The sequence below is a fragment of the Onychomys torridus genome, chromosome 20 (assembly GCF_903995425.1).
Source record: "Onychomys torridus chromosome 20, mOncTor1.1, whole genome shotgun sequence".
In the NCBI taxonomy this organism is placed as follows: Eukaryota; Metazoa; Chordata; class Mammalia; order Rodentia; family Cricetidae; genus Onychomys; species Onychomys torridus.
Window position 1 is genome coordinate 27723140 of NC_050462.1, and position 17383 is coordinate 27740522.

Genomic DNA, 17383 nt, shown 5'->3' on the forward strand with positions numbered 1-17383 from the left:
CATGACTGCCTTGATGAGGTCTACGCATTTTCAGACGGATGTGTGGAGGAACCTTGAGAAGAGGTTTAAACAAGAACGTTCCTAGAGTAAGGGGAGACGACGGGCTGAGGAGAAACAGCATAAACATGTTGGAGCCCACTGAGGTTTCCTAGTGGCTTTACCCAGCAGGACTGCATAACAGGATGATTGGACCCTGGGCCTGGGTACCAGGTGTTCGGAAGGGTCTACACTGGGCTGTGCTGGGGGAGGGGAGGAGGCCTTTTGCCCATCCCCTTGGCATTGTGATAAAAAGCCCTTTGGAATAAAGTTCTGGGCCAGTGGATAAGGATCCAGGCCCTCCCAAGGCTGTCCTGTGTTTCTGTCATCATCTAGGTTATCTTCTCTTTCTAGCTAATATTTCTCAATTCTCCCTACTCAAGAGTTCCCTGGCTCATAAAAGTCAGGGCTGGTCCGCCACATAAACCCCAAACCAAAGGGCAGAAGATTTGTGCTGTGCCGGCAGGGACCCTTCCTTGTAACGACCTCTCCTGAGTAATCCTTACCAAATGGTGGTGTTCTCTCAATAACTCTGCCCAAAGGAGTCAGAAGCCATTTGGTTTTGTTTTCAGAAGCATCTGTGTGATTTGCGGGGTGATCGCTAAGCTCCCATGGATCCTGTGCTGTCATCCCTTCTGCCCAAGTATGTATACAAATTATCCTGCCAGTGGGTTGTCCAAATATTTTTGAATCCTCAGCAAAACATATGGGCTTGGAGGAATCTCAGCATGTGGTACTCTCCCGTCATTGCTAGTAACTTAACCTTCTCTGTCCCCTTACATGGGCAGTTCTTAGTATTTCCCCAAAGATTTCCACCCAAACTGGTGAGGCTAGGCTTACGTCAAGTGTCAGGTCCCCTGCAGCAAATTTGAAGCTATGGCTTGACTTGGATCTTTTGATTGTGTCCAGCCAATGTGATGGAGTGTGACAGTGCGCTGATTCATACTGACTGCTTCTACTCTGAGAAGTGACTCCTGGGAGTGCCCTTTCTGCATGCTCAGGCTGTGTGTGAGAGGCTGCATGTCCAGTTTGTCCTGTGAGGCCTCAGTGAAATTGCCCCGGGGTAACACGGACATAGGTTCAAAAGGCATTTCTTTGTACAGAAGGGTTTGATTTTATATTCCAAGGCAGAAGGGAGGAATTCATAAGCAAACATTTTATATTAAAGTTTTTTATGCTGAGATCTTAGGAAGTATGAAATCAGGGAGTATCCATTCATATTTATTAGGTTCCTGTTTCTTTAGGTATAGCTGAGTAGCATCTGAAGGACTCTAAATCCGCCTTGGGTCAGTTCTCTGCCTTGCAGAATATTGAATCATTTGACAATATGGGGTTATAAACTTGGAAGGGAAGAGGGCTGTAGAAGGTGTAAACAGCTGAATTGGGCACATGGTGTGCTCTCTACTCCTGACTTGTTGGGAGGATCTGAAAGCCAGCCCTGGAGACATAGTGAGACCCTGTGTCAAGGGGTAAAACTGTTGAAAATGAAGAAATTAAAAACTTGTAATCGGGTTGGGGATTTAGTTCAGTGGTAGAGCGCTTGCCTGGCAAGCACAAGGCCCTGGGTTTGACCCTTAGCTCAAAGAAAAACAAAACAAAACAAAAACTTGTAATCAAGTTTTGTGCTTATGTGTGGACAGTATCTGTATGAATGTGTGGAGGTTTGAAGTCGATGTTGGGGTGGTTTTCTTTGTTGCTTTGCCCTTATTTTTTGAGACAGACTTCAGGCTTTCTGGATGAACCTGTAGTTTCTTGATTTTGGTTGGACTGTCCAGAACGCTAGCAGGGTCTGCCAACCTCCTCCAGATCCCCCACAACACACACACACACCAGCATCGAGGTTGCAGCTGTGTGCTCCCACACCCAGATTTTACTTTGGCGCTGGGGGCCCCCCGAACTCAGACTCTCATGCTTGCTCAGCAAGCACTGACTCCACTGAGCTGTCGCTCTTGGAACCTGGCTGGGTTTTGCATTTTACATTCGAGGCTATGGGACACCTTTCCACTCAGCGAGTCAAAAGGAAGTGCTCACTCTATGAAGAACTGGACATTTGTGGATTGATTTAACGAGAGGTCAAGGGGTGTGAGTCCAGTTGAAATGCATCGAACGCAAGTCTAGAAATTGAGGCTGGTAGTAGTAGTAGTAGTATTACTGTCGCCGTGCTTAGGTGGACAGCAGTGTTCTTTGGTGGAAGTTCCAGGAATCACGACAGTGGAACCTTGATGGAGTGCTGTGTGTCAGTCATGCTGGGTGTTCCCCAGGGGCTCTTTGGTTTAGTCATAGCAAGTATGGGGGACAGCTGGTGCTGTTTGCAGTTAAGAAATGAGGGCAGGGCTGGAGAGATGGCTCAGAGGTTAAGAGCGCTGACTGCTCTTCCATAGGTCCCGAGTTCAATTCCCAGCAACCACATGGTGGCTCACGACCATCTGTAATGAGATCTGGTGCCCTCTTCTGTATACATAATGAATAAATAAATCTTTAAAAAAAAGAAAGAGAGAGAGAGAGAGAGAGAGAGAGAGAGAGAGAGAGAAAGAAAGAAAGAAAGAAAGAAAGAGGGCAACTGAGGCATCGGGTGATGAAGTGTCCAAGCTACTAGAAAATTCAAGATGAACTTTTAGGGTCTAGATTTCATCATTGCATTAACCGAAGAAAGGCTGTGTGTACTGGACTGATTAAATAAATATGGTAATTTAGAGCCAAATGCTTTTTATTTAGGGCCTTTGCTGTCTTTGATGGTTCCGACCCTTGCAGCTTTGGGAGCGTAGCGTTGTGAATGGCTGATGCTATTGGCTTTCTTCCGTGCTGGTTTAAAAGCCATCAGAGACCTATCTCAGTCGGAGTGGCTTCTCCACACAGTGCGTTGTTTGGTAGTTTTTCTTGAGACGTCTCGTTCCTTAAGCTAGCACTTACTGTTTCCCTCTGTGACTGTGTGACTCACGTTGAGGAATTTTTAGGTTGTAAATACCCAGGCTTGCTTACCTCCCAACTGGAAAGCCCTGAGACAAAGTCTGTTGAGGCTGGAATGTTTGCTGTGGGCAGTAACATCCAGCGTACGTACGTAACACCGAGGAAAGGGTCTCCACCTAAAACTAGTGTTGTTCTAGACTCTTGGCTGCATTTAGTGACTTAGAAGGGAGGAAGACATTCCAGTGGGGGAAAGAGTCAGATGCTGCTGGAAAATGCCATTAACAAAAAAAGTATGTTCAAATATAATTGCGTAGTTAATACCCTGCCTGTCAAGACTTGCTTCCGAGTAACCTGTCTGAACAGTGGAAAGAGATGCAGTGACCTTCCCCCACATTCACTCCTAAAACAAGGCAGTCTGGTCTGATGGTGCAACGTGTCTGAGATACCAGCACTCAGGAGGCTGAAGCAGGAGGCTTGCTAAAATTCAAGGCTAGCCTGGGCTACATAGCAAGATCCTGCCTCAAAAAAGGAACACTTAAATAAATGAGTGAGTGACTGAAGAAGCTTGCTGAAGATGTGAATATGACTCATTTTCAAAGGAGAATAGCACCTGTATCATTTCAGTAACAGCTAATTAGAAATACTATAGATTAGTGCCATTGAAGTCTTAGAGGTATCTTCCTGTCTCAGACCTTGAGGACTTGTTCGGAAACTCCTCCACATCTTTATTTAGTTGGTTTTCACGTTGCTTCCAGGGTTTATCCTAAGCTTCCTGTGTATTATTCTGTTGGTGCTCATCACAGAAGGGTGGAGTCACCGCAGGCAGTGGAGACTACCGACAGAGCACTCTGCTTCATGTGTCTACGTTGATCTGTCTGGATTCTTCTTGAGAGCCTTAGTACAAGGTGCTTCATCTTTCATACGCCCCTCTGGTCTCTCTGGGTGTCCCACCAGTATATGAAGTCCTCTACCACACTTCCTCGGTTCTGCATTGTTCGACTTGACACTCAGTGTTAATGAAGGAGAAGGAGCCGTACTGTTACTGTTCGCTCTTAATGTTTCTCTCCTTGGTCCTGTGCACGTCCCTGTGTTTGCTGTAAGTCTACCCATGGCCCGTGCGAAGTGTGATGTTCTTAGTTTCAATTCACTGCTAACCTGTATGATCGCAACCCTCTTTTGTAGGTACTGATATAGTCCCCATTTTATAAGGTTACACCCTAACAAATATCCAGTTTTCTCTGAGTAATTTATATGTTAATTGAAAGATAGCGAGGAATCCAAATGGGAAAATAAGTTGGCCAGAGGTGACTAAGGAAGATTTAGCAATGAATAATAAGAATGGAAATGGCAGATATTCTTAGACGCTGTAACTCAACAATGGTAAAATCAGTGTCTCTTGAATACTATATAGAGGGATCAGTGAGACAGAATAGAAAATGGAAAACATACCCTGTAAAAATACATGATAAAGAGAGCTTTTTTTTTTCTTTCTTTGAGACAGGGTCCCACCAGGTAGCTCTGGCTGTCCTAGAACTCACTGTGTAGACCAGGCTGCCCTTGGATTTACAGAGATCTGTCTGCCTCTGGCTTCCAAGTGCTGGGATTAAAGGCCTGTGCCATTATGCCCCGCTTGAAGACACCATTTTGAATGGAGGGTAAAGAGATGAATATAGATCCCCTGGGTGAATTTGAGGTGTGCTGGGTTCTTGTGGGCACCATTCATTGCTCACACAGCCTACCACCAGTATTACAGCTTTAGACTGTTCATGCAAAACAGTTAGTTATTGTTGAAAAACTATTGTTGAAAGAAATCAGATCATTATATAATAATCCCAAGATCATTATATAATAACTTTAATTTATGAATGTGATAGCAAAAATAGGAAATACATGATCGATTACATCGTTAAGTTGGAAACCATAGTATAAAAGCACAGGGAAAAATGTCTGACAATCACAATGAAAATGTAAACTAGGGAAAGATTTTTACTATAGGTGATACACAAAAGTTCCTATCTTTACATTATATAAAGAACCTCTTAGATGCCCAGAATGTGAATAACAAAAATTGAGATGACATTGGCTAGGAAAATGAGGATGTATAAAGAGATTCCTAAAGCCAATAAAATTGTGACAGTTCACGCTACTAACTGAGGCTCATGGAAACCATTATTTCCCCAAAGTGTTTCAAGAAAATAATAACTGTAGTCATCATCATCATCATCATCATCATCATCATCATCATCTGTGTCCTTGTCAGATCGCCTCCTGTAAGATTTTGGGGATGGAAATTGGTAACATATTTAAAGGGCCATGGAACTTATAAATACATCCAAACATTAATAGGAAGGGTTATTTAGCTACACAGACAGGAGTGGCCGAATTGTCTGTAGTCACAGTCTGTGCTGTGCTGGGGCCAGGATGTTTCCTGCAAACGACGAGGCCATGTAAGCACGTCGCCAAGCCGGGCTCCCATCACCCGCTTGGAGAGAAGCCTGTGGGAAAATTGTACCGCATGAACAGCAGTTTAAGTAGAGGAAGAGTTTTTATTTTCTTCTTTGTCTCTGTTGTTCAAGGTTTTTCATACTGCGGGTTGATTGATTTAGTTATCTGGGGAAATGTCATCTTGGTGTTTAAAAGCTACCCAGCTAAGTTTATTATTTTCTTGAAATGCATGGTAGAGCGTTCTTATGATAGGATATTGCTGTTTAGGGGGACTTGCTGGAGTTCAGCCCTGAGATATGGTGACAGGACACTGGCCATGGCTGAAATACCTGTCACAGAAGTGTGAGATTTCAGTGGCAGAGAAGGTGGTTTGGAGAAGAGTAGACTTGATTTCTGTGTGGGGGTGTGTGGATGTCCACAGAGGCCCGGAAGAGGCTCACACGTAGGTCATCTCTGCCATTCTCCACCGTAGTCCCTGGAGACAATGTTCCTCACTGACCCCAAAGCTAGCCTGGTAGTCAGCAAGCCCTCCAGTGATCCTCATGTCTCTGACCCCTCACGATGGTGGGGTTACAGGTGCTCATGTGGCTGTAACTGACTTTCTACACGAGTGCTGGAGATTTGAACTCAAGTCCTCAAACGTGCATAGCATGCACTCCTGCCCACTGAACATCCTCCCAGTTCCAAGTTAGATTCTCGTTTTCTACATCCTTTATTTCAAGTGTGTAAAACAGCTTAAAGGTTTTTAGAAAATCTGTATCTGGAAGATCTGGACTGGTTGCCAGCTGGTCCTAAAGAGTTTGTAAATAATCGTATAATCCCTTCTGAGAGTTACCTGCAAAGTGAGGTTCATTTTTTTGTTTTGTTTTGTTTTGTTTTGTTTTCAGAGCTGAGGACCAAACCCAGGGCCTTGCGCTTGCTAGGCAAACACTCTACCACTGAGCTAAATCCCCAACCCCAGAGGTTCATTCTTTTACAGAGATGCCTGGGTGTCCAGGCAGCAGGTAAAAGGATGTGCCGTGGGAAGAACATGCAGAGCTTAATGTGGGTAACTTTATTTGGCTTCTCGATTTGTCTCGTCTTGGTGATTCATTATCAAGCACGTACTGGATTCTTCGCTTTGATTTTAATTTGCTGGTGGTGGTGGTGGTGGTGGTGGCGGCGGCGGCAGCAGCAGCAGCAGGGGTGGTCTGCAGTTAATTCAGGAAGTGGTAGAGGAAAGGGTTGTTGAGGGGCTGGGTCTCAGAAAATAAGCTTGCACCAAAGAAGATCCAGTGTCCAGAGAGCTCACGGCTACCTGCCTCAACTTTGGCTTTCTACCCGTACACACCTGTGGTTTAGAATTCCAACTCTGAGCTTCCCATGGTAAATCTTACACTCGGGGACGTTGGCTGTTTAGATCCTGGGGAATGAGCCTAGTCATTGCTACCAGAGCAGAATACCAAAGATGGGATTACTCATTGCGGGAACTTGCTCTGTAGACCAAGCTGGTCTCGAACTCACAGAGATCTGCCTGCCTCTGCCTCCCGAGTGCTGGGAATAAAGGCGTGCGCCACCACCGCCCAGCCTTCTCCCTCTTAGTCTGGCCTCTTAGCCTTCCTTGTGCACTGAAGGGTTGGCATTACTTCAGGGTGTATTACTGCTGTGTTGGGAAGGTATTCATTCCTTGTATTTATCAAAAAAAAAAAAAAAAAAAAAAAGTCTTCAGGAACTTTAATGATAAATATTTTAAATTTACAGTTAAAAAAATCATATAAAATGGTGGTAGTTGCTTCCTTCCTCACCCTTGAGCTGGTTTGTTACCCAGCACTTCCAGAACATGGTAGAGGACATCACTATCTTGAGTCTGATTTTACTCTTAAATGTTGTTGGTATTATGTCATTAAACCAAGTCTCTGTTGGTTTAAGAAAGGCCTCCCCCCTTAAACTCCTAAGAGAGTCTTTTTGCCATTAGGACTGAGGGGCAGTTTTGTGCCATTTGTTGGCTTTCTTTTGTTGACTGTGCCTTTTATTTGCCTAGGATTTATATATTTTTTCTGAACTCAAATAATCAATTCTGTTAATTAGCTTTAACACTTTTATTCCCTATTAATTTGGACTTGATTGCTATTGCCAGCATACACACACACACACACACACACACACACACACACCCCACCCAAGCCAGTTTTGGTCATGTATCCATTCCAAGACCCGTGACAGCTTTCTGCCTGAAGTCCTCAGGTTATTTCCTGTCTTTGTTTCTTGGAGGTCAGAGTCTAGGCCTTTCTAGGCCTCCCTTTAGGAGCTGCTCACAGGCTAACCTGTGAGTCCTGGCAGAAGCCACTGGTCTCCTGGCTTGGAGTCAAGAGCAGTCGACTTACAAGCAGTAACAGTAGCACAGAATCATAATTTTTCTCACCCAAGTTCTCCCCGGCTCGTCCACTGAGCCGCAGGTGAGTCATACCTGTGTAAGCACCCTGTTGCTTTCCAGAAGGGTCTAAACGTGCTCTACTGTCTCAGCCTGTCCATTCCTTTCCTTTGCCCTTCTGGGTTGTTGCCAGATTCCTCTCCATCTAGGTAGATGCCTTTCCAAGTCTGTCAGTGTCCACTTTGTCCTTGAGTTGCCCTTGACAAGCTGGCAGCTCCTGCCCCTTCCCCATGCTGTCTCTCCACGTCTCCTAGTGGCCCTTCTTGGTTTCTCCAGTGACCCGTCCTGATCTTACAGGTAGCTCCTGGTGTCCCCCTGCCAACCTGGGTTTTGGTCAGTGTCTTAATGTCTTTATAGGCAATGCCCAGAGACAGGGTCTTTTGGCTCTCAGAGAGCGCCTAAGTGGGTCAGTGTTTGGGTTCGATGTGTGTTTGAGGCGCTCATAGCCAGTGCTGTAACAGCATAATGGATAGGGATTTGTGTCAGGTTCGTTTCCTTGTGGCAGCTTTGGAGACAGATAATGGGTGCGGTCGATTCAGCTCTTTAGTAACCCTCTAGTAAGCGTCTTCAGGATGCTGTTCTCACCATCTGAAATTCCTCTTTGTCCCGATGTGTACTTCCAAATTATAGCCATCCTTGAAATTACTAGCTCTTCCAGAGCCTTCTTAACTCCCATGTGAAAATATTCTTTCCCTATATTCTTGTAGGCAATGTGAATGAAGACAGAAAATGACCTCTCTCTCTCTCTCTCTCTCTCTCTCTCACACACACACACACACACACACACACACACACACACACACACACACACACGCCTTCCTTCCTCACTGAACTGTAAATTCCGTGCTTAGGGTGTTGCCCTGTGCAGAGCGCGTGTTTCAGGCGGGCATAGTGAGTTTCCGTGTTGAAAGAAGGAATGAGCAATTTCTTTGGGAAACTTGTCATTAGTAATTAGAGCTTTGAAAAAAGATACGTTGTCACGGGTGAGAATATAAAGGTGTTGGAATTTAGGAGACAATTTAATTTACAGGAATGGAACGCATATATTGCCAAAAGGGACCATCTTTATTGTGTGAACTTAATTTATGACCACATACAGATTTTGTTGTGTTTTGTTTTTGTTTGGTTGGTTCGTTTTTTTGGGGGGGGGGGGGGGGGGTTCGAGACAGGTTTTCTCTGAAGCTTTGGAGGCTGTCCTGGAACTTGCTTTATAGACCAGGCTGGCCTCGAACTCACAGAGATCCACCTGCCTCTGCCTCCCGAGTGCTGGGATTACAGGCGTGCACCACCACCACCTGTAGTTAGAGTTTTCCTGCCTGGCCTGCAGTCAGGACAAATCTCTCTCACCCGCCAGTCCCACAGTTGCTCAGACCCAACCAAGAAAGCACACAGAAACTTACATTGTTTAGAAACTGTATGGCCGTGGCAGGCTTCTTGTTATCTGCTTCTTCTATCTTAAATTAACCCATTTCTGTTAGTCTATACTTTGCCACATGGCTTGCGGCTTACCAGTGTCTTTACATGTTGCTTTTCATGGTGGCGGCTGGTGGAGTCTCTCTCCAGTCTTCTACTTCCCAGAATTCTCTACTCTCTTGTCCCGCCTATACTTCCTGCCTGGCCACTGGCCAATCAGAACTTTATTTACACAGAGCGATATCCACAGCACTTCCCCTTTTCTTTTTTTTTTTTTTAAGGAAGGTTTTAACTTTTACATAGTACAATTACATATAACAAAACAATTATCAAGCAAGAATTACAGTTATAATATTAAAGAAGATAGCCTACCTATCTTATATTTGTGAGTCTAAGGTTTTATAGCTAACTTATCTTTTATCATAATTGAGGAAATTATAACTATCTAGCCTTCAACCACATCAAAGACCTCAGAAGGATATATTATTACCTGAGAACTGGGAGAAGGATGTTAAGCATTTTTCAGGAGTCTTGCAGGGTAGACAGAGACAGCTGGCAGCCTGGACAGTCACCTAATATTCCTTTGTAAAGTTGGGGCATTTGTCTTCAGCCCACAGGGCTAGAGTCTCTCGGTCACTTCTCTCAGTGTCTTGTAGAATGTCTGGCAGTTTCCTCTGTGAAGCAGGAACCTGAAGGACCATTTTGTCAAGCAAAGTTCCAGTGGTCACCTTTCTATGGGTCCTGCATGTCCAGGTGATCGAGCAGTCCAGGCAAGAACAGTTTCTTGTCCAAATGGCTATTTTTGTTAAGGTGAAGATAAACTCCATATGAAGTGTCTTCAATGCCCATCCTCCTCTCTGAAGTAAATCAGTGCTGCCAGGAGCAGACATGTCTTACTGTCCAGAAAGTCTAAATTTTAAAAATATTTTAAATGCCATATTCTGTAGACCTTTGAAGTGTTTGAAGATTACCTGTCTATCTGAAATATCTCTTTGTATACCTAGAAGACTTAACTAACATGGCTATGAGTATGATTATCATAGATGACCAGTTATTAATCTATTTTTAATTATCCATTTCAATTTAAAATGAGCTATACAAACGTAATACCTTAAACACGAGTAGAAATATACACACAGTATAACAAAATTAACTTTAAGTTTGTATCAATAGACTAAAATCTATACCAATGTAAAACATTTTAAATGAGTTGTTGCTCTTTAGAAGTAAGTTCATTAATCTACCCTTTCATCCTATCATATCTATATCATATCCCCTTTTTATCTTTAGAAAGAGATTGCATTTATAATCAACCTGTTTAAAATAAAATAGTGGTTTTTCTCTGTCCTGCACCAGAGGGCTCTTCTGATTTGGGACACAAGAATCTCTTAACCTTTTCTTTTAAAAATACGTCTGGGTTTAGAGAAGGAGTGAGCCAATTCCATCTCCAAAGCCAGCTTGATAATTTTGGGAATGTGGGCGTAGTTTCTATTACTACTTCATGCTGGAGGGGGGCGCTGTATCTTATGGGGACACAAAGAAAATTTTAGGATTATGGAGTAGTCCATTAGGGTGAACCTCTGAGCCAGTTGCCTTGAAACCATTCTGGATGTTGGATCATCTGGGCCATGGTGTCATTGGAGACCTTTCAGGTGGTCTTGGCTGATCAAACCTGATGTATCTTAATCTGGAACAAATCCACAGCCTCTGGCTTTCTGTGGAAACAAAAGCAGAGACTCTTTTCCAAAGCAACATATCCTTATATCCAAATTTTGAAGTCAAGGTACCTTTAAAATTTACATATTTGTTTAACTCAACAGCTTTTATGATCAAATATTTTTCTGCAATTAAAAATCCCAAAGACAACATAAACCAGATTCTCTGTGTAATATCCATCTTTGTAAGACTGAAACACTGCTGTGGCTGCTGGCTCCGCCCACATCAGCTTCCCAACATGGCAGTGGTACAGTTTACAGCCAGCTTTGGGTTTAGAGCCACGTGTACCATCAACTATCAAAGCAGTGCATAGCCAGAACCTTTTTTTTTTTTTTTTTTTTAAACTAGCAAAGGCTAAATCTACCATGCAGCAGAGTAAAGTGCCACTTGTAGACTCCTCATTCCCATCACACTGCAGGTCAGACGCACATGCCAGGAACCCGCCATAGTAGCTCAAACCTGCAGGCTGCCGCTAACTTGAGAGAGACAACTAGGAAGCTGTTTTTAGCTCTGTCTTGGAATCTTTTTTTCTCAGGTTTTAGGTGGAAAGTCTTGCCAACACGTTGGGCACCATTTGTAGTTAGAGTTTTCCTGCCTGGCCCAGTCAGGACAAATCTCTCTCACCCGCCAGTCCCACAGTCGCTCAGACCCAACCAAGAAAGCACACAGAAACTTACATTGTTTAGAAACTGTATGGCCGTGGCAGGCTTCTTGTTATCTGCTTCTTCTATCTTAAATTAACCCATTTCTGTTAGTCTATACTTTGCCACATGGCTTGCGGCTTACCAGTGTCTTTACATGTTGCTTTTCATGGCGGCGGCTGGTGGAGTCTCTCTCCAGTCTTCTACTTCCCAGAATTCTCTTCTCTCTTGTCCCGCCTATACTTCCTGCCTGGCCACTGGCCAATCAGAACTTTCTTTACACAGAGCGATATCCACAGCAACCACCCGGCTGGTTTTGGTCTTTTGAGACAGGGTTTTTCTGTGTAGTTCTGGCTGTCCTGGGACTCTCTTCTCGCTCTGTAGACCAGGCTGGCCTTGAACTCAGAGATCTACCTGCTCCTGCCTCCCGAGTACTGAGATTAAAGGTGTGTGCCACCACCGCCCAGCTAAATACAGACTTTTTTTTTTTTTTTTAATGCTAGACGGTGTGTTTTTAAATACTGCTAAAGCATTCTGTTACTTCGATGGGGCCTGTAATGGAGACTCTCCTTTCTCTCAGTGCTTAGATGAGTACGACGATGATGAAGCAGGTCAGAAAGAGCGGAATCGAGAAGACGCCATCACACAACAGAACACCATCCAGAACGAAGCGGCCAGCCTCTTAGATCCGGGCACTTCCTACCTGTCCCAGGTGAGCCTTGAAAATGGCCAGCAAGTCCCTGGCTATTGGAACCACAGTCTTTTAAGCTGCTCTTAATCATTTTTCCAATCTCACTTCCTGTGGGTTTAACCTCGGATCCCTTCTATCCAAATACTGACTGACTTGATCATTGTTTGGTGCTCGGTCCCTGAGCAGAGACTATTGTCTGACTGACTGGCTGGGTTTAGGTGACACCAGCTGTAAAAACAAACAAGAAAAATCAGCACTGTCTTGTTACTTAAATGTAAGGATGGAGTGGTTGAGCTGAGTGTCCCGTTCTGTCGTAGGCTGACTTTTGGATCCTAACTTCATTGAAGAAGCAAACATGGGACCCGGTTTCCGCAGTCCACTCTTTAGACATGATACAGTCTTATGCAGAGCCTGGCACAGTGAATAGAGTCACCTTAAAGTTCACAGAAACACTTGCCTTTCTGTCTAGTTTAAAGTATTTTTGGAAATAAAACGTAATTCAGTTTCACTTGAGTTGCTTACTTTGATGATGAAACAGATCACACTATAGAATGAATATTTTTTTTTTGGGGGGGGTGTCTCTCAGGACACAGAATCCACTGCCCTGATGTGTCTCTCATCTCTGGAATCAGTTATGTTAAGTGTGTTTTGAAATATTATTGGTATAATTGGTCTGGGTCTTGTTAATTTTTGTGACATTGTAAGTCTGCCTGCCTGGCCCCTCTCTCTCTCTCTCTGTCTCTGTTTCTCTCTCTCTCTCTCTCTCTCACACACACATACACACACACACACACACACACACACATACTTTTTCCCTCCCTTCCCCTCTTCCTCCCTCTCTTCCCTCTCTTTCTCTCTCCACATCTGTGTGTACATGCACAGGCCAGAAGATACAACTCATCTCAGATGTCATACCTCAGATACTGGCCACTTCTTTTTGAGACAAGGTCTTTCAATGTCCTGGTACTTGCCAAGTAGGCGAAGCTGGCTGGTGAGTCAGCCTCGGGGCTCTGCCCGTCTCTGCCTCCCTGGAGCTGGCGTTATAAGCATGAGCCACCACACCCAGGTTTTTCTTTTTTTAGGACAGGGTCTTTCGATGTAGCCTAGGCTGGCCTTGAACTTGCTGTGTATCCCCAGGTGGGCCTCAAAGTTGTGATCCCCCTGCCTTTGCCTTCCAGTGCTGCCAGTATACAGTTTGCATCCCAAGATCATCATGTGTTTTCAGAGTTCTGGTCTTCCCTCCCTTCTTCTCCCCTCCCCCTTTGTCCCTAGAAAAGTCTAATATCTTGAGGCTGCTAACCTCATCCTTCCTATGTAGCAAGGATGACCTCGAACCTCCGCCCTTCCTTTCTCTGAGTGCTAGGATTACAGGTGTGCACCGCCATGCGCAGCTTTTCTGTGCTGGTAAATGAACCCAGGCCTTTATGCTTGGTAGGCACGCGATTTACCAATGGAGCTGCATCTCCAGCCCCTAGTCTTGATTTTCTAAATTCATTTTATTATTATATGGCTTTAAAAGGCATTTCAGAGGACCACACACCTTTCTGTGCTTAATGATGAACATATTAAATCCGTGTCTACTTGCTATCTTGCAACATTAATAAGACATCTGACAGAGGGAGGCAGACTGTTTGGAAGCGGTTAGGAAATACAGAGAAGAACTTCTCTCTCTTCCCTAAGGCTGAAGTTACTGACAACAGAAATTTGTAGAGAACCCCTCATCCCCCTCACCCCCCAGTTTCTGTTCCTGTCTGTCCGCAATGGCATCGTGGCTCTGTGGAGAGTAGCGCCCTGGTATAATGCTAAGCACGTTGCTCCTCTCAACTGTGTGTGATTGGTCATAATCTAAAGCACCTCTACCTTTCTGTTTAACAAAATGAAAATTAAACCTGGTCCTCTTTCAGTGATGGCCTCCACATGATAAAAGTTTAGCTCGCTGTGGTGGAGATAATACACCATTGTAATTGAAAGTCTACACCTGGTTTCTGTTCTTGCCCATCTGCTTACTCTGGACACTTTAAGAATGAAAGCATACCAACATAACATCAGACAGTGTCTGTAGACAAAGGGCTGACTTCTTTCTATAAAAAAAGGCTCGGTCTGCTGCAGTCTAATTATTTCTAGTGCATGCACGCTCACATGGACTTCCGGTTCAGCCGAGCTGGCCCTCAAGAGTTCTCTGCCCTGAAGCATCTGTCTTCATTGAACTGTTCTGAGCTCTTCCCAGGCCTGCTCTTTGTTTCTTCCATTTCTGTCTGTCTGTTTGTTTTATTAGTAATTGGGATTAAAGGTTGGTCACTCGCTGGTGACCTTGGCTTCAAATGTTATTTTGCCAGGCCGTTTGCTTAGCATGAGAGTGAAGCTAAATCTTCTCCACGGGCCTCCCTAATTGCCTCATCAGAGGTGGCAACGGGAACAGGAAATGCTCCGTCCACATAGTTGACATCTCTCTGAGCTACAATCTCAATTTGCAGTCCCTCTTGCTCCTAAAGGGTAGATATTTACAGCACCAGAATCTAGAGGAGTGGTGTGGGAGAGGGAGAGGGAGAGGGAGAGGGAGAAGGGACCAGCAACTTAGCATCATTGCTTGTTTATTTTTTTAATATTTTTTTTGTTTGTTTGTTTTTCGAGACAGGGTTTCTCTGTAGCTTTGGAGCCTGTCCTGGACTAGCTCTGTAGACCAGGCTGGCCTTGAACTCACAGAAAAATCCACATGGCTCTGCCTCCCAAGTGCTGGGATTACAGGCGTGCACCACCACTGCCTGGCCTTTTTTCTTTTTTCTTTTTTTTTGCTTTTTTAATTTTCATAGGGCCGAGAGAAAGGCTGCATCTTGGCATTGCCTACAGATCTGAGCCGCTCAGGGAAGGAAGTCTTTAGAAACAAAGACTGCTAATTTCAATGTGAGTTTGGCTTGACAGCGCGCTTTGCGAGTGGTTAGAATATTTTATTTCTGGTTTCAATTTTTAGTGAGATACCGACCCTGGTAATAGAAAATGAAGATTCATACATATGCTTTCTTTGAGACAGAGTTTCTTTTTTTTTTTTTCTTTTTTCTTTTTTGAGCTGAGGATTGAACTGAGCTAAATCCTCAACCCTCATATGCTTTCTTATTGTTAGTGATAGCTCCATACAGGTTTTAAACACAGTCGTGCAAGCTTTTTAAGTCAATTTAGAAAGTAATAGAACACGGAAAGAAATGGTACATGGCGTGGTTGTTAAGTTCCTTTATGTTTTGTTTTCTATGAACTATGGAGTCTTACTCTTTAGGTTTTTTTTGGTTTTTTTTTTTTTTTTTGGAAGGCATGTGACCATGTGACACAAAATTCAAAAGGCATAACTGTATGGTTAAAAGTTGTCAACTGCCTGGCTGCCTTCTTGGAAGCAGCTAGTATATCTTTTCTGCATACAGCTTCAGAACTAACCTACAAATGAAAGCTATCTCTGTCTGTTTGTCTGTCCACCCATCCATCCATCTACCCACCCACCCATCCATCCCCCCATCCTCCACCCATCCATCCATCCACCTATCTACCCACCTATCCATCCATCCATTTTTGGATACAAAATGTTCTTCAAAAAATGGCATGTATGCTAAAGGCTCGGTCCCATAGCAATGTTCAGTTGTGATTTTGGCTTCATTACAAGATTATTCTGTTGGTGGATGATATAATCTGATGGCCTTATTGGGATATGGTTCCTAGTCCAAAAGGGGGGCCATGTTGTGTCTTCAGCCATTATGAAGTAGGCCTCTCTGCCCTCTTCCATGCAGCTCAGCTTCACAACAGGCCTGTAGCAATGGAGACAGCCAGCCATGGGCCAAAACCTCTGAAACTAGGAAGGAGGGAGTTTAAGCCAACTTCCTTTGAAGTTGTTTATCCTGAATTTTGTCATGGTAATGAAAGGCCGATAAACACACTTTTGTCTTTGCAGTATTGTATCTGGGCTGTATTGCATCCTATTTTTTCACTTGATACTGTAAATGGACTTCTGCAGTAGTCCACGAGGGGCTTCTGTATTATTTTTCACAGATGTAGAACATTCCATTTTATATATAGATGTACTAAAATTTCAAGCTAAATTTTGTTAAGGTTGCTTATAATTTTTTTGCTATTAAAAACAGTGCAGTATAGGAAAAACTTGAACACATTACTTTGCACATGTGTGATAAAATCCTAATACTGGAATTGCTGGGTGAAAAGAAGTGTATGTTTGGAATTTTTATGTTTCTGAAATGCCCTTTGTAGATATTCCAGCATGAACTTTTTTGGTTGGTTTTTCGAGACAGGGTCTCTCTGTAGCTCTGCACCTTTCCTGGAACTCACTCTGTAGTCCAGGCTGGCCTTGGATTCACAGAGATCTGCCTGGCTCTGCTCCCCCTCCCCCAGTGCTGGGATTAAAGGCATGCGCCACCACTGCTCAACTGAACTTTTTTTTTTTTTTAAATATTCAAAACTTATTTCAAGCCAAGTGTGTTTGGACATGTCAGTAATTCTACCACAGTGGATATTCAGAGGCAGCCTCTGTTACATACTAAGTTAGAAGCCAGCCTAGGAAACATGGGACCCTGCCTTCAAACAAACAAACAGACAAACAAACAACACAAAAAACTTATTTTCAGTAGCATAGAGTTTCTTTTTAAACCTTACTAATTAGCACAAATTTAGCCACTAATGGTAATCATGACTGATTAAAATCTCTTTTAAGCACCAATAATGACAACTTTATATATATTAAACCATTTGTGTTTTGAATTGTTTTCTTTGACTAGATTTACAGAGGAAAGCTTATGGATTGAAAATACACAATACATTTTCAAGATTAAAAAAAGATAGAAGGCTGGGTGGTACAGTGTTGCACACCTTTAATCCCAGCACTCGAGAGGCAGAGGCAGATCTCTGGGTGTTCAAGGCCAGCCTGGTCTACAGAGCAAGTTCCAGGACAGCTGGGGCAGTTACACAGAGAAACCCTGTCATAAAAAAACAAAACAGCACAAAACAAAACAAAGAACCAAAAAGGAAAGAAAGAAGGAAAAAAAAAAGTGCCCTGTTGCATATCATCTAAATTACTTGTAAGATGTATCTGTTCGTTCTCAGTGGTAGTTGCTGAGTGGGCATTAGTAATTT

At 43.6% G+C, this 17383-nt stretch overlaps 1 protein-coding gene across 1 annotated transcript in view; it reads left to right on the forward strand.

Moving 5' to 3' along the window:
• Nucleotides 1–17383, forward strand: part of Pawr (pro-apoptotic WT1 regulator) — an 86920-nt gene that overhangs the window by 44299 nt on the left and 25238 nt on the right. The window contains exon 2 of the mRNA XM_036169842.1: nt 12149–12280. Coding sequence (XP_036025735.1) covers nt 12149–12280 — 132 coding nt within the window. The remainder of the gene's footprint in view (nt 1–12148; nt 12281–17383) is intronic.